The sequence below is a fragment of the Bombus fervidus genome, chromosome 13, assembly GCF_041682495.2.
Source record: "Bombus fervidus isolate BK054 chromosome 13, iyBomFerv1, whole genome shotgun sequence".
Taxonomy (NCBI): Eukaryota; Metazoa; Arthropoda; class Insecta; order Hymenoptera; family Apidae; genus Bombus; species Bombus fervidus.
This window is the reverse complement of record NC_091529.1, coordinates 3,128,773-3,145,167: the sequence shown is the minus strand read 5'-3', so window position 1 is coordinate 3,145,167 and position 16,395 is coordinate 3,128,773. Positions and strand designations below refer to the sequence as shown.

The window sequence follows — 16,395 nt, the reverse complement described above, 5'->3', positions numbered from 1 at the left end:
AAGTTTTCTACTTTTTTAATTATATTCTCGGAGATATGTATTTGCATAAATATCTGCTAACAATCGTCAAGAAGAACGTACTTCGATTGTAGAAATTGATCGATTTTTAAAATTAAATAATATTTTTAAACCATGTTTTCTCCTTCAGTTGCAACATCTCAGGCTTTTGCTCGGTCACAAAATATATCGTGATTTGGGACTCACCTACTACCACGTGTCATATCCTGAAGAGCTGCTCGTCTCAGGCAAACCTCTGAAGAATATCGTTGGATACGACCAAGACAGCGTGTACACGTTTGCTGACAGCAAGAAGAAGCCTCTTACCGGAAACACCGACATGAAGAGCAATCTCTCACCGGCGATCAACGACGTCTGCGCTGACTTCGCGGTATCCGTAAGTGTTCAACAAGTGATCCTCATCTATTATTACGTAGCTCGTGAGCGTTTCGAAAGACAGAAACACGTAGGAAGCTGAGTGAATCGAGCATTTACCTGAGATCATATTGCAGTCTGGTGGTGCAGCGTTCAGTTCTAACAACTTCTTGGACGCCAAGCCGAACCAGAAGAAACAATTCGTCCAAGTAGCGGCAAGGAGGGTCGCCGATGGACTCGTTAATTTAGAACTCCAGAAAGATTGCTCGTGCAACTACCAGTATGGTATAGTCGGTAGCCCTCAGTGCAAGATCATAGGCCGCAAGGAAGTTCCGGTGAGGAAAGCGATTTTATAAAGTTCTATAAATAGAAAAATGAAAGTTATTTTTAACGTAAATGTTTAACCTTGCTTCAACTTTTTAATTTTTACGTTTCAACTTTTTTAGTAAATGTGAGAAGTTCTTCACGCGTTTACTGCCACGCGAGTTTTATATATTTTGCCTTCAGAGCAACGATAGATCGAAATATATTACAAGTTAACATTTAATTTTTGCAAAATGTTATATCATATCCATGCACCTCTAGTCTGGCAAAGTAATCTAAGTCATTCGTATTGTTCGAGTCATTCTTTAGTCGACGAAATGTATCATGTAATCATATGATTTTCTTTTTTTTTTTTTTTTTTAAGGAATATTTTCTCTCTAATTTAATTCTTTTCCAATTTTCAGAGGTTTGAATGATCACGATAAATAGCTCAAACCATATGTACGTATTTGTATTTCAGAGACCCGCCAAGGGAGGAGCGAAGGCAGGTTAAGGCGAGATCTTCGTGCAAACTATCATTATTAATTAATTTAGGTGTATCGTATTTGTTATTTTGTTATAATACGACAAGCGTATTTTCGATATTTGTAAACGAATGAAGATCGTTGGCGCTTCCCAGCGACAGGGAAGGCTACAATTATTACGTAATCGTTGTCGACGACTGAGATTTTATTTTTCCTGCGTCGAAATCCGCTTCGACGAAAATTAGTCGGACACCGATTGTCCCTTTTTTTTTTTTTCTTTTACTTTTATATTTCTTTACAATTATCGTGTACATGTATGTATATGTAGACATTACATATTTGTTCAACTTGTATCAGTCGCGACTTAGAGAATAAGTTTCTTACCTTGAGTAAACAGGTATTAATAGACGCAGGTATAAGAAACCGAATAATTATACGAAGAATAACGCGCGATACATTCGCATCCATGTAATGCATAGGACATCGATTCGATTCACAGTGCAATTTGTACGGCTTACTTTTATTAAATTAAGATACCGATGCTGTACGACTCGAGGCTAATCTAAATTCAATACCGACCATCCGATACGAATGAAAACGATTTTACGCGCTAGATGATACTGTGGCTCATGGAGAAATATACATACATTATTCTTATATGTATTATGAGCGAAATTTATTATTCACCCAATCTCTGTCCATCGAAGTCTGCATTCCTGAGCCAATGTGCAAATAAAATTATTATAAATAAAATTACTATGAAAATAATATTGATTATTATTTAATAAACAATCATTATTAAACTATTATGTATTAATTTCGAAGGGAAGTTCGTTTATATTGTTGTATAATTTATTATCTATAAAGTCGAAATTTACTTTGTACAATATCGGCATAAATTACTAATTAGGATAATCAAGATTATTTAAATACATATATTACGAAAGTTTTAGTCGAGACCAAACTGATCGTTTTCGCGATTAAAATACTGTCAATGTGAAAAATCGAAAGTTAAGTTCGCTAAAAACGAATTGACCGAAAGCAACGATTTCGAAACAAAGAAAATCCGGTCCTGCTGATAAATAATCACAAGGAATCAGAGACAAAAACGTAAGATTGATCGTGTTCCACCGAAATTTATCGAATAAAACGTCGGATCGTTTGTCATTGATTTTATCCGTTGAACGCAACCCAATTTCAAGTATAATTACCGTCACGCTTGCAATGTACAGAATCTTGTTTCGATAGTTCATGTACCTTTCCTTCGTATTTTTCTCTTTTCAAATTTCTCTCTAACCCTTAAACACGTAAAATTGCCATTCGACGACACATCTGTATTTCAAACGTAATGTAATATATCGAACATAACATTATTTATTAATTGCTCCATTGTATGTTCGAAACTACCACTATTATCGTGGTATATCTAATTCAATTAACGTAAACGAATAAACGGAGCGTTTGTTTACAAGAAAATTATTTTATCTTCTTTACAATCTTTGAATTAATACAATAACTTGAGTCAAGATGTTGCCACGTAAAACATTTTTCTTAGTCAACTAGCAACTTACTGCTGCTAACTCTTACTATAATATTGATCTCTTTTCTATAAAAATTTTAATCAAACGTTAAAACTGCCAAGATTTTTAAAAGAAACTAATCTTCTTCAAAAATTATAAGGCATAAAATTATAATAAAAAATTTCAAAATATTTGATTATATTTAGAAGCATCGTGCATTTAAGGGTTAATTTCAATGATCTTCTAATAAAAGATATCAAAATATTCTATTATATTTACAAAACGCAACTACCAGTGGCTACGACTCTTTTTTTTTTTGGCATATTTACGTGACATAAGAGCTGTTTTAAATATCGCCCCTTCGCGGTGACGTTAATGCTACGCTAATGCTACGTCGCGATCACGTTAGTGAAGTATGCAGGCACATTATTTACGTTTGTCGCGTAGTGTGTATCTGTGTTTGAAATCAAAATTCCTTGCCGGGTTAATGAGAGAGGTTCATCAGATAACCGAGCAACCAACGAGCCGGTGTACTTATTTTTAAAATGTTTGCCTTAATCATTTGTAAATTGCTGTTTTGTGGTCAGCGATGAGAAAATTTTGAAAATTTATAAGGGAACCGCCGATAATGTGTTTCAACCAGTAAAAAATAAACTAGGCGTGATCGATCATGAAAACCACTAATTCTCCTTTTTTACACTTCTTAATGATGTTTTACACTAGATCTCTTTATTCTTAGCACACATGATCCTATCTTATTGAGGGTGTTCACGTTATTAGTTCGGAATGTTTCTTCTTTGTAAGTGATAGATTTACGAAGATAATGAAAAAAGGTACAATTTTGATACCTTTTATCAAGATATTAAAAATTATTGAATTTATATTTTTTTATTGCAAATTACGTATGCCGATGGTCCAAAGAAAAGATATTTTTTAATTTGCAATGATCGTCGCGAAATGAACTGAGGCTTTCTAAATTATGAAATTGACTTTTCATGTCCAATAAAATGTAAATGATAATCGAATAATTTTTAATTCAGTACGTGATCTATTCGTTTTTATAAATTTGAATCCTTTCGAAATTAACGAACACTAAATTACTTGCCATAAATCACTTTGATCAAAGCAAACATGAAGCGCACATTGAGAAAATATTCACTGCCCTAACAGCGACAATGTAAATACGTCGTGTCATAAGGCTTATCGTTGAATATACAGACATGCGCTAAGTGCAAATTAAAATTGATTATTAGAGCGTAACTCTGCTCAACGATTCAATTCGAGAAACCTTACGCTCCGTCGTCTAGCAAATCGAATTATTTGCAAATCTTCATTACATTTTTTCCAACTGTATTTTCCTCTTACATTAAAAAAGTCACGATCTTGGTACTTTCTATAAATTCAGAAACATTCATCTTACTTTTTCAAGCTCTTCTGCAAATATACTTGTGCAAAAAATAACCGATTATCCCCTAACACAATTCTTAAGACTAATTTCTACCTAACTAATAATAAACTATGTTTCTCTCTTCTATTCAAAATCTTAATATCTTTCTATAAATATAAAAATATATGTTTTAATAACTAATCGAATAATAAATAATCCTTAAAACTAACTCCTTAAAAAGCGTAAGCGATCAAATTTCTAAGAAAAGGTTCTGTATTCTTCCGAGAGTAAACCAAATTTGCAAGAAGTCTTGATTTAAAAAACTTCATCTACAAAATTCGATCTCCCCATGTCTTTTTTTTTTTTTTTAATATTTACGTAACAATAACGTCACTGATCGCAATCAACGCTTCGTTCCTAAAGCGAACTGATCTAATTTTGACTAAATCGATCGTAGAGAAATCGTACACATGAAAGAATATTACTTAACGACGAAGTAATCCAGAAATAACCATAGAAGTCGAAGAAAAGAACTGCCAATTATTCGATCTTTTTCATCATCGTTAAAAAGGGAATCAACTTGCTACTACATAGAGGCTTCTAGATGAAGCAAAGGAACAGAGATACGCATTGTATAATCTGCAGCAGACAGATCTACTTCGCTGACCTACTTGGCTGATGTGAGACTATTTAACCCTTTGACGGCTACCTCTGTAACTCGCGCTGGCCGTCTCTTCTATATACAACGCCGACATTATGGATCTGCGAAACTATTTCTACGTCCATGCAGCTACGGACTGTAATTTTGCACCGCGTAATTTTACGGCCGATACGCTGTTCGTGGAACTCGTTTGTACTAACTTTTCACATCACACATAAGTACTTACGTATAAAGTCTACGTTTCATATTTTTGTTATAACTTTTTAACGAAGCATTTACGTACTTTTTTTTCTACCTGACGTTTTAGCCTTATCGCCACCTATATAGAACACGTCGGGGCAAAGTTTGTACACCGAACTGCGAAACATTGTGTATAAAATTTGCGTGGTATTTCTCGCGCTAAACAATTACCAGATACAGATACGAGTGAACGATCGAAAGACTCGATAATCGACGTATAAACACGCGATATGTAAAAGAATTGTTTCTCTCTAATACCTTGACGAAATAATTCCATCGATGATATATAGAAAATTTTCTTCCTTCGAGTCTTGATTCTTACTCACTATTAAATTCTTTCGCCTTCTTACGTTCATCGAGCACCGTTGTTGCGTTCATAATTAACTCCGCCCGCAGCAAGTGCCTTCGACGATTTCTCAGCCCCGTCTGAGTTACGTAAATTGAAATTTGCCTTTTAGAGCTACTTGTTCTATTTACGATGCACCGCGCGTGCCATATCGAGTTCCAGTGGAGAGTGAAAAAAATATTGCGAAGAAACTCATTCACAACCACTGAAACTGGGATAAGATGATATGTAGGCAGTTTTTCATGTTCCGCAACAAAAGGTTGTGTTCGTGTATTTGGCGGACGAACGCTTAGGGAAACAATGGAACGGAAAGTAAAGTTATAAGGGAAATGTTCAAACGGCAAAGTGGAAGAATGATAGGAATGAAAATGATGTAATCGTGTTCGTGGTGGTCGAAATTGCGAGTGGGATTGACTTCGATTCAATAGTTAAATCATGTCATAAATTTCGAAAAAAATTATATGAAATTTATTCATAACCATTGAAATTAGATGATATATAGATAAGTTTCATGAATCGAAATGATGTACATTCGGCTGTGTTCGTTACGATCGAAGCTATAAATAAAATTGACTTAGATTCGATAATTAAATTACGTCACAAATTTCGAAGAAGCTTAAACGAAATTTGTACACAACCATTGAGCAACTAGAATAAGTCAACATGTATATAGATAAAACCTAGGCGAAAAAATAATATGAATTATTACGTGTGCACATCCGAACGTGTTTATCCAACTCGGAACTGTGAATGAAATAAGCTTCGATATCACGATTAAATCATACCACAGATTTAAAAAAAAAAAAAACTTGTAAATTCGTTTACAACCACTGAGAATGAGATAAACTGATATAGGAACGAAGAGCAAGAACAACGCGAATTAGAATGATATGTAGTGTGTATTCGTGGAAACTGAATGGCAACTGTATACGTATTAGCAGAAAGTAAGAAAGTAAGAAAGAAAGAAAGATTCGAAAAAAATCGCGAGATTCTTTGGAAGAGATTTATGAACGCTGGAAATTATAGTTCTTATAGTTATAGACGGTATGTAGACAGTTTTTCATGTTACATGATAAGCTGCTTGCGTGTGTTTGAAAAGCAAATTACTAGAAATCACTTTATGACCGCTAAAGTAAATTTGAAATATTCTCCTAAGCCTTTACATTCGTTGTCATCCGTTAATTTATTTGACTTCGAGTTATTTTAAACACTTGGTTAACATAAACCTATTAAAACATTTTTTACGCTTCATGTTTCTAGTAAAATTAAGATTCCTTCGATTGTTGCTAGATCTCAAAAGAGTAACAGTTGATGTAATATTACTTCTATAGATATAATTTCGATGCTGTACAATAATTTCATCACATTATATGTGATATATATGGGTGATGTAATATTGTTTCTACGTACAAGTTTGTAATTCATGATATTGAAATTCTAAACCAAATTTTCTGAATTTTATGTTTAGTCGTATCTCATGCACATGCCATTCCTAGTTGTAATTATAATTAATATCATGATACACTGTAATTACTTCCTTTGACGTCATTTTCCATTAAATATCCACTTGAAGTAAAGTTATCTTAATGCAGAAAATTCGGATTCAAGGAACTAGACTAAATTCAACGAAACTAAAAGAAAACAATGAAACAGCAGGTAAAATTACAAGGAAGGAGTTATTAAAACGATGGAACTAAAGAAGAGCAGCGATGTGAATTAAAATGGCATATATACATAGAAACCATGCGTGAAACTGGTGTGGATCGAAATATTAAAGAACGCCAAGAATTTCGAGAAAATGGGTTTATAATTTATAAATTAAAATACCATATACAAAGCTTCAAGTCTTCGCTACGGAATGAAAAATCGGTAAAAGACAAAATAACAACGGTATAAACAAAAAGAAATTCGAGTAAGAACAATGGAAATAACTAGCTACAAAAGTACGGATCATTCAACGAAATAGACGTGAACAATGACGAGTGAACCACAAATCAATATTGTCGATTTCGTATAGAATAAAGCTCATTTCTTATTCGAGAAAATCCACTTCGATGTTAAGTAATAGTCTCATCAATTTAACGAGAAAGAAATAATTTCCTTACGGTATTGTGAAAGACAGTCTCGCCATTGCACGTCCTCAATCCTATATTCTCTGCTTGGATTTTAACAAAAAAAAAAAAAAAAAAAAAAAAAAGTAAAGAAAGAACGAAGATTTACAACTTCAGCTCGATCTGCGAATAATCATGTAAAATAACGGAGGCGCAGGTTTTCTTTCTTAATGAACATCCTTTTATTTCTGTCTTGTTGCTTTCATGACAAGAAACGAAAGAAACTATGGAATTATCGTTGTACGAAAACAAGGGTCGACGTTTTTCGGCTACCATCTGAACACGATATGTTCGAAATATTGTACAGCGAACGAACAATACGAAACTTTAAGGTTTCGCAACTTTAACAACGGGAAGAATCGACGAAAAAACCGTTTAGAGATCTGCGCGCACCTCTCCAAACGCAAAAATCAGTCGATTACGCTCCGACTGGACGTAAAAAATAATAATTTAACGATACGCTGCTCGAAGATAAAGTGCATCTACTAATATTTAAATAATTTTTATTGAATATCATAGGTAATATGAATTAGCAAAGATCATACCCCACAGCGGCGTTTCATTTTAAATAAAGAACAATGACTGTTCAGAAACACTGATCATATATACCTGCACGATCCGTGTGACCTTCATTCTCTTTCTCTTCCATTCCACCATGACAACACTCTCCCGTTCTCTCTTCAAATTCTTCATTTTTCAATTTCTCTATATCTCTCGTCCTTTCTCAGAACTCATTCTTTCTTCTCTCATACATTCTATCGCTTTTTCTTTTCTTCGACAATTCACTCATTCACTCTCGCAACATCGGCGACATAATCGTCTAATTAACACTTTAAATGGTACTTAGAGAGCTCGCGCATTTGTGTACCTAACACATAGTCACACGCAATTTGTATCCACACATGTACATATACACGGTGCCCGTATGTACATGAACCACAGTTGCATCTGCATTTCGCACGCGTCTGCACCTAGAAGTTACATTTATTATTACATGATTGTACCTAACAAGCATGAACTTTCCACGATCGAATTGTCTCCCGAATCCGGCTTACAATTATAAATATATATATATTTATATCTATATTTATATTTATAGATATACAGAATGTTTTAGGGTTTAACGGTTGAACTTTAATCAAACACAAAATATTATATAAACGTAAGTCGTTTAAAGCTTTGTTAAAATGCAATTTAAGGTATTAACAGCTAATGGTTATATCGACTGTAAATTTATTCTTATGTTGTATCATATATAGTAATCGCAAGTCCATTACTGTTCCCTTCATATATCGTATGTAAATTGCAGGAAAAATGTATGATAAATACAATTTTCTTGATTTTCTAATTCTCACGTTATTTAATGAATAAAAGAGTGTACTTTGAAATAACGTAGTTAAAAGCAGGAACAAACTGTTCAATTCAAATATACTGACCTTTTAGCAATAAGTGATAAATGCATGAAGTTTTATGGAAAATCCAACATCTAAAATGTGGATATTTTTTATATAAATATTTTTTTAGAGAGCCCAAGAACCGAAATTAATAAACAGAGAGTTTCAATAATACGTGATAGGTTGACTAGATATTGGATTTTAAAATCGCGCTCATATGAAAAACAACAAGTGTAATATATCGTGTCATTCTTCTATGATCTTCATTTATCGTAACTTTTTAATAAAGCCTTAAATGACCTATATTTATATAACATTTTTTGCTTACTGATATCATAAGATACGTCGACACAGTTGTTAGACCCTGAGATATTCTGTATAAGTATCCTGGAAATCAAGGGGTCCTCTACGTTCGTTAAGCTGCGCTTAAATAAACCAGTACGTACAATAGTATTTTTCTTCGTCGTATCAGTAAATTTGTACCCGCAAGAACGAAGTTCCATTTCATCGACGCGCAGCGCGCTTAATCTTCGCCGCGATATGAACCACAAGAAGTACATCTTCGTGTATCACAGAAGCCTCGGCAGGCGTCCTACCAATATCGATCGTTTCAACGAATCAATCGTTGACCTCAAATGATTTCGTATATCATGAATATTCGCGACGCGAGACCTGCACGAAGTGTCCACCTTTTAGGCGCCCTTTTACAAAGTAATTAAAAACTAACACCTCGTGCAGCGGACGGGCCCCATTCGCTTTCGCCGAAGTATAAAATACTTCTAGGATTTGAACTTCTTTAGCGGAGAAAAAGGCCCTGAGATTGGTGTCGAAGATTGGAATGAAATTTGGACGAATCGCCTTAGAATATTCCATTTTAATACGTATTTTGCACGACTGTGTAGGATGCTTGGAGAATTTTCCAGTTACAGCGTCTCCTCGAGCATTCGAAGACTTACTGACCTAACATCGCGATATCCGAATATTGTATTAACATATTATTATATGTTATTAGTATTAATAGATAATAGTGTTAATGGAGGAGCTCATAACAAAATGATCTGTGTAAAAATTTTTGACTTTTCAAACACGCTCTAATAATCAAATGTTAGATTTACCATCGAACGAAAATTTACCGACACTTACAATTATATGATATAATAAATATTTCGTTTAGAAGAATTGAAACGTACTAAACACAACAAAAAAGTGCTTAAGTATCTTGTCACTCTGAAGAGAGACAAACACGAACAAGGATCATCTTTTATACGAGCCTCCGATTCGTAATGTTCTCGTCTAACGAGATCAAGTGCCTCGAAGTGCCAGGTACACAAATTAATAATTCTAAACGTCTACAACTATATTTCTCAGAAGCGTCCTATACGGTCGCGGACAACAGCAATACTTAATCAAAATATCCAACCTTTAAATTCATCGAATTTCATTTGAACCCTCGCGAGACCAACCAAGAGATATTTCTTTTGCTAGTCTAACTTCTGAGAAAACAAACTCGGCAGTACATGAAGAGTACACCTAGTGATTCCATTTCGTTCGTCGAAACGAACGACCCGGTTAAGGGTAGTTATAGTTGCCATACAGTCCTCTTATCTCGTAGAAATCTTAAATAAATCTTGGTAAGGCAGTGCCAGCTCGGTGGTACATGTACGGAGGAGGAGGCGGGCCAGTGTAGTGCCTCTGATGGGGATGAGGAAGCGATGATCTGTGGGAGCCCATCGTTCCGTTCGATGGCGAAACGTGCTGCAGAAGATGAGAAGCTCCATCCCCTAGGTCTAGCTCCAATTCTTGCTCCTCGATCAGCTGCAATGCTCCGAAAGAGGCTGTCGCCATCGCCACATCCGGCATCACACCCGACAGTTGTCCATCGCTACACGAATTGTTCTCTTGTTGCTGAGGCGAGATGGAAAGATAGAGATTGATTTTACAGATGTGTAATTTTTCCATTTGAGAGGAATTTGAAATTTCGAATTTTTATTTAATTTAATTTAATTTAACAATAGAACTTGCCGAAGTATTTAACGGTATTGATAAAGTAATCAAAATGACGGGACGCCGACTCGTGATTTTTTATAAAATTTGAAACTTTTTTTAAATTGAATTTTTTTTTTAGAATTGAAGCTATCAAAGTAGTCGAAATACTCGATCTTTCATTGAATTTATCATGATAATTTGGGAGTTTTTAATTTAACATTAGAATTATCGAGACAGTCAAAATAGCCAATGTGAGATTTTTCATATACTTCAGAATTTATTAAATCTTTTTCTTTAGAGGAAGAAGAAATAAAAATGATCGATTAATTCTCATAGCATGATCTTTTTACTTTGGTTTATAACTAGATAGCGAATAGTTATGCAATTTCCTAGTTCTATAAGTGAAACTAAAAGAAGCAAGCTAAATAGAAATCTATCCCACCTACTAAATATCAAGAACGTTTTATATGTACCGATATTTTATATATCTCTATATATTATGGGCATTCTAACATTTTTCAATTTCCCATAAATGCATAAACATATGTAGTGTAACGAAGTATATATAATTGTTATTTCTGACTAATAGTATCTGCTTACCTCCGCAAGACGTCTACAGCTTTCACCCTCGGTGACAATAGCTGGAAGCTCGTGTCTGTGGCTGCAAGAAGAGGCTGGCCGCGGGAATGTCATGTTTCTTCCGTAGCACAATGGTGGAATTGTTCTTGCGTTGATCCCCATGCCAGGCGAATCCATGTCTTCGATATCAGTCAACCTCTCGTTTTGCTCCTTCGCATTATATGCGGCTGTATTCTGGAAAAAAGGCATGACAAAACTACAAAACTCCTATAATAAACGTAACACCTAATCGAGAGCTATTTAGCACCTTGTTACGAGTTAATTCATTGTTAGCACATTGCATATCGTCATGTTTCGTGTTTGACAGATCGAACGTTGAGGCCGGAAATTTCAATGAGTTGAACGCAATGCACGTCACACCACACGATTGTCGTCGCATATCTTTACTACTGTGTCGTTATTATCGTTATATATAGTTTTAAATTATAGCTATGCGGTAGAATTGAAACTAATAGCGAACCATCGAGAACGTGTCCCTCTAACAAGAGAACAAGTGGAAAGTTGCCCGAGGACCAAAAGTGTGTTTAATTTGTAAACCGTAGCAGCGAGGCTTAACAAACTTCCTAACTAGAACCTTGAACGTAGGAAAGCTTATACCTAGTGACATTCATTAACTACCGAAATCCAAGGTATTTAGGCGCGCGGGTTTGCCCAAAATCCCGTGACTTAAAAGCTTCTCTAAAGTCTGACGTCAAACCACGAGTACAAAGTTATTAGATCACTTAATAAGTTTCACCCTCTTTATTTCATTAAGAATTTTAAATTACAACAAATCATCAGGAGTTCGATCATCCATAATTTCTTGTCGGCCACTTATGAACAAATTTTTTAATTATTATGACACACTTCAAGTATAATTTTGAATCGATACAATTAAATTAAAAAAGCGTCTTTGTTGCTGACAGTAACGAGGAATTAAATAACTGTTTAATTTGAAATGAAATTTATCTTACTTTAATCACTCGAAATGATTTAATAACGTGAGTCAGTATATCATAACAGTGAGCGTGTCAACGATCATCCCGCCGTGCTCCTCGCTCAGAGTATAATCCGCGCTTCCTCTAACGCGTATCATTCGAATTTAATCCTTATCGAAGCTGGAGGATGGGGATAGCATCAATGAACGTCGAAAAGAGGGAGAATAGGGGTCAAAGTCAAACGGTAACGAAGCTTGGCTCAGTTGTCACGACATCGCTGTACTAGCCGGCCGCATTCAGCCGTTTCTGCAATTACCTGTCAACTCTTTCGACGCTGCAACAGGTATTTCACTTGTTCGTAAATAAAAGACAAACCCTTCTCTGTTAGTGATAACGTTTTGATAAGGGAAGATTCAGGCCGTTTCACTCAGTGTGGTTCGGTTTAGCTACGTCAACGAGGAATTTAGAAACCGGGTCAAGCTTCAAGCTATTACGTATCCTAGCTTTCAGCATAATCTACTTGCCAAAAATATTTCTTTGTTTTCTTTTTTGCTAGAGTTTGGTGATATTTGTAGAATGTTTGGTGAGTTTAGTTGAGTGTTTAAGATTTGTTAACAATTGTTTGGACTTGTACAATTTGAGCTTAGATTTTAAGAACTGTTTGGGTTTGAAGACTTGGTGTAAGATTGCTAAAAATCGTTGTTTCGATTTCTAAGATTTTATGCAAGTTTTTAGCTTTTAGGATTAGGATTTCGATTGATTACAAGAAAAGGCAGTTATAATTTATCACGGTTGAAGTCTGATGACTAATTATTATAATTGCAATAAAAAGATCGTTTAATCACAATGTTATGGAACGCATATGCGCCTAACAAGACACAATGACACAGCAATAAGTTGTTAATACTGTGGACGATTAAAGATTATTTGGGTTTCGAAGATTTCGTGTAATTAGAAGTTCTTTCAAACATTTGGCACAAGGTTCTAAAAATTATTAGGGTTCCTAAAATTTTGATGATAAGATTGTCTTCCTACGCAACTCGCAAGTCTTATTTTTTTGTATTTTAGTTGATGTGCAGAATCGAGATTCAACGAAAATTCTGAATTCATCATCGTCCAACAACATTATCGTAACATACACTCGTCACATTTTTCCGTGAGTATAAAATACCTATATAGAAACAAGATAACAATATAATAAATAATTACATGTGTAAATGTCAAATTTTAAGATTTATTAAACTGAATCATCTCACAGAAGCTTCCAAGTTTGAATGTCACGATTTCAATGTCTAATATTTCTTCAAAGCTCCAAATTTCCAAGATTTCTAGAACACCGAAGATTGTCATGCCAAAACTCTAAATTCTAAAGCTTCCAAAGTTTCGCTTGATACATCGAACGATCGATGCAACGCGATCACCGATCGATCGTGCAGTCAGTTGTCTGACCGCGATTGCGTAATTGCAAAACTGACTGACAAGAAGACTTGCTGACTTGCCTATGCAAGTGATCGATTGGAAAACTACTGGAGTAATATCAGGAACATCGCTGCTTTTTCGTGTATGACTAAACGATGTTGTGAAGTCTCGTTACTGTAATAAATTTACATACGATGCACGCTGATTAAGCATATTTTAAATACGCGTAAAGTTTCCTGTTTAATATTTGCAAATTCTCGAGACTGATCTTTTGTTGAAATACTAACTGTTATTAAGATATTATCATTTGAATGTCTTTCGAAATTACTTTCATTCTTCAAATGCGAACAATTTTACTTTATTTTATTTTATGAATATAAATATTCATCATATTCTTTGTTCTTTATTTATTATTGAATTGCGAGTGTTCTAGGCATGCCTCGTCTCACTATAATCCATTATAGTTGCACACAATTGTGGTTTTATATAAATATACAATATACATATAGGTATACAGATATACTACGTATACAGATGAACTGTTTCAAAATGAAAAATACAATTTGAATTTATAATAAATAATAGTATTCGATATTATTAATATTACGGTAGTAAATATATAGTACAATCACTTTATTTTAGCATATTTAGTATGTCTGGCAAATTATTCATAGATTTTATTATTACAAGTCTTGCGTTAGTATTTATTTAATTTAGTAAGACTTACATTGATAATAACGTCTTGATTCTTCCTTTCTACATTTTCTAACAATAATTCGTATTAATTAATAATGTTGCAATGAATAACACTATCACCTCATTTCACATACACACATGTACATATTTAAATAGCAGATTACCTTTACTTTATTACAATTTTTCTACTGAATTTCAAAGTGAGCAATTATTCAAATGAATAATTCAATCATCCACAGCGTGTAGTATAACATTTGCCTCTTCATTTTCTTTATTTTTATTTTTTCAAAATGGTACATAAATAATAAATTGTGCATACTTTATTATAACACTTCGGTGAAATTCATTCCTAATAGAAAATTTGATTAGCGGATATTTCCATCAAAAATTTGTTTAAATTGTAAAATATAGATTGTACACAATCTTCGCTTCGTTAAAATATTGAAGGCAGTGAGTTGACCCGATGAGTCAAAGAAACTCAAGAGCGAATATAATTAAATCGTATAATGTTTTCGTCTCGTTTAGATATGGTCTGAAATAAGTACGCCTCAAATGTTAAGAGACAAGTAAATAACACAATGTTTCTCTTCTTCGTTAAGAGCTCCTTAAAAACTATGAAACTACCCCAAATGTCAAGGTAACCGGTAAAACTGTCTCGTACAAACAGAGTAGCATGATCAACCGTCCAGCAGGTTTCTAAGTTTAAATTAGATTTTATTAACATTAATTATCATCCGACCGATGTAACGGAAGTGAGAAATAAATAAATAAAACAAAATAATAAACAGATAGATAGAAAAATAAATCAAAACAGAAAATAAATTGTCAACAGATTGCAAATGATGAATAAAAGTAATAATAGAGAGGAGAGAAAATAAATCGATCGAATAGTAAATAGATCGGATAGTAAAAAAAGTATCGTAATTTTACTGGCCGACACTTTCTCTCGGTCAAATATCTTTATAATTAGAGAACTGCTGCAGAAAGGAAGTCAGTGAGTCACTTTTTATGTTCATTCAACGAGGTGTAAGGAACGGAACGCTTTTCTCCTATTGCAATTTCGTCGGAGCTACCAAAGACGTTTTGTTCTCGCTTATTTTATATTAAATTGATATATATGAAGTGTTATGTTTTCAAATAAAACTTTGACTAATTTAACGCAAGTAACGATTGGTTACTTTGAAGTTTCATATAGTATTTGATAAAAGCGATGTTCGTACAAATTCTATGTATCTTTCTGAATGAGAAATTGGTTTACACTAGTTTCATTAGAAGCTAAAATACAAAAATTCTTCGAACCGAGCTGCTATAATTTCTTTTAAAGCATTTTACGCATTAAGAAATTGTCTAGGTGGGATAAAAGATACCTTTAACCATCCTCATCATAATATTTCCAATCACTTATATAACACTTTTCCCAAATATGAATGGATATAAGAAGAACACACGAATATGCAATTACTCCTGAGAGGCACTGTGTAATGAAATCTTGATGCTTTGGTTAGAAATTTTCTTAAAATTCAGTAATACACGATTACAATAATGTAATTTTCAATTACATGAAAATATCTTCAAAACGAACCATCAGTTTATCGAATAAGTACAACGCAGAAATCGTCGCAGAATCACACGTTTAACCCTTTGCACTTTTTCATGTATGATTATAGAAAGAAATATTATAAAACTCACAAAAGTGTATTATTCTTAACTATGGAATTCGCTAGTTTATCAAAAACTACACCCCCAAAAAAATGTTTTAAACAGAAAAAGATCATTTTATCGTTCTGTATACTCTGAATACAATTTATCCATAAAACGACATTATTTTTAATATCGTTTTATTTCTAATATATTCAACTACGAAAGTATTCTAAAACGATGATCCAATTTAGATAGCAACAGTTATGTCCTTAAAAAAG

General features: G+C 33.8%; 2 protein-coding genes and 1 long non-coding RNA gene across 8 annotated transcripts in view; 1 reads left to right on the top strand and 2 right to left on the bottom strand.

The window, feature by feature from the left end:
* Window positions 1-1,823, top strand: part of Apolpp (retinoid- and fatty-acid binding glycoprotein apolipophorin) — a 45,804-nt gene extending 43,981 nt beyond the window's left edge. For both annotated transcript variants that reach the window (XM_072015713.1, XM_072015712.1), the window contains exons 24-26: window positions 149-394; window positions 510-707; window positions 1,157-1,823. In XM_072015713.1, the coding sequence (XP_071871814.1) occupies window positions 149-394; window positions 510-707; window positions 1,157-1,189 (477 nt within the window). In that variant the 3' untranslated portion in view covers window positions 1,190-1,823. The remainder of the gene's footprint in view (window positions 1-148; window positions 395-509; window positions 708-1,156) is intronic.
* On the bottom strand, window positions 178-6,096 carry LOC139993734 (uncharacterized). Its single transcript, XR_011801444.1, has 2 exons — window positions 5,227-6,096; window positions 178-732 (listed from the first exon to the last, which is right to left on the bottom strand). It is a non-coding gene; the product is annotated as an uncharacterized lncRNA (long non-coding RNA).
* Window positions 6,097-7,102: 1,006 nt separating this feature from the next.
* LOC139993692 (BTB/POZ domain-containing protein 7) overlaps window positions 7,103-16,395 on the bottom strand; it is a 31,054-nt gene continuing 21,761 nt past the window's right edge. For all 5 annotated transcript variants that reach the window (XM_072015650.1, XM_072015647.1, XM_072015649.1 and 2 more), the window contains 2 exons: window positions 11,406-11,618; window positions 7,103-10,724 (listed from right to left, as the gene is read on the bottom strand). In XM_072015650.1, the coding sequence (XP_071871751.1) occupies window positions 10,437-10,724; window positions 11,406-11,618 (501 nt within the window). In that variant the 3' untranslated portion in view covers window positions 7,103-10,436. The remainder of the gene's footprint in view (window positions 10,725-11,405; window positions 11,619-16,395) is intronic.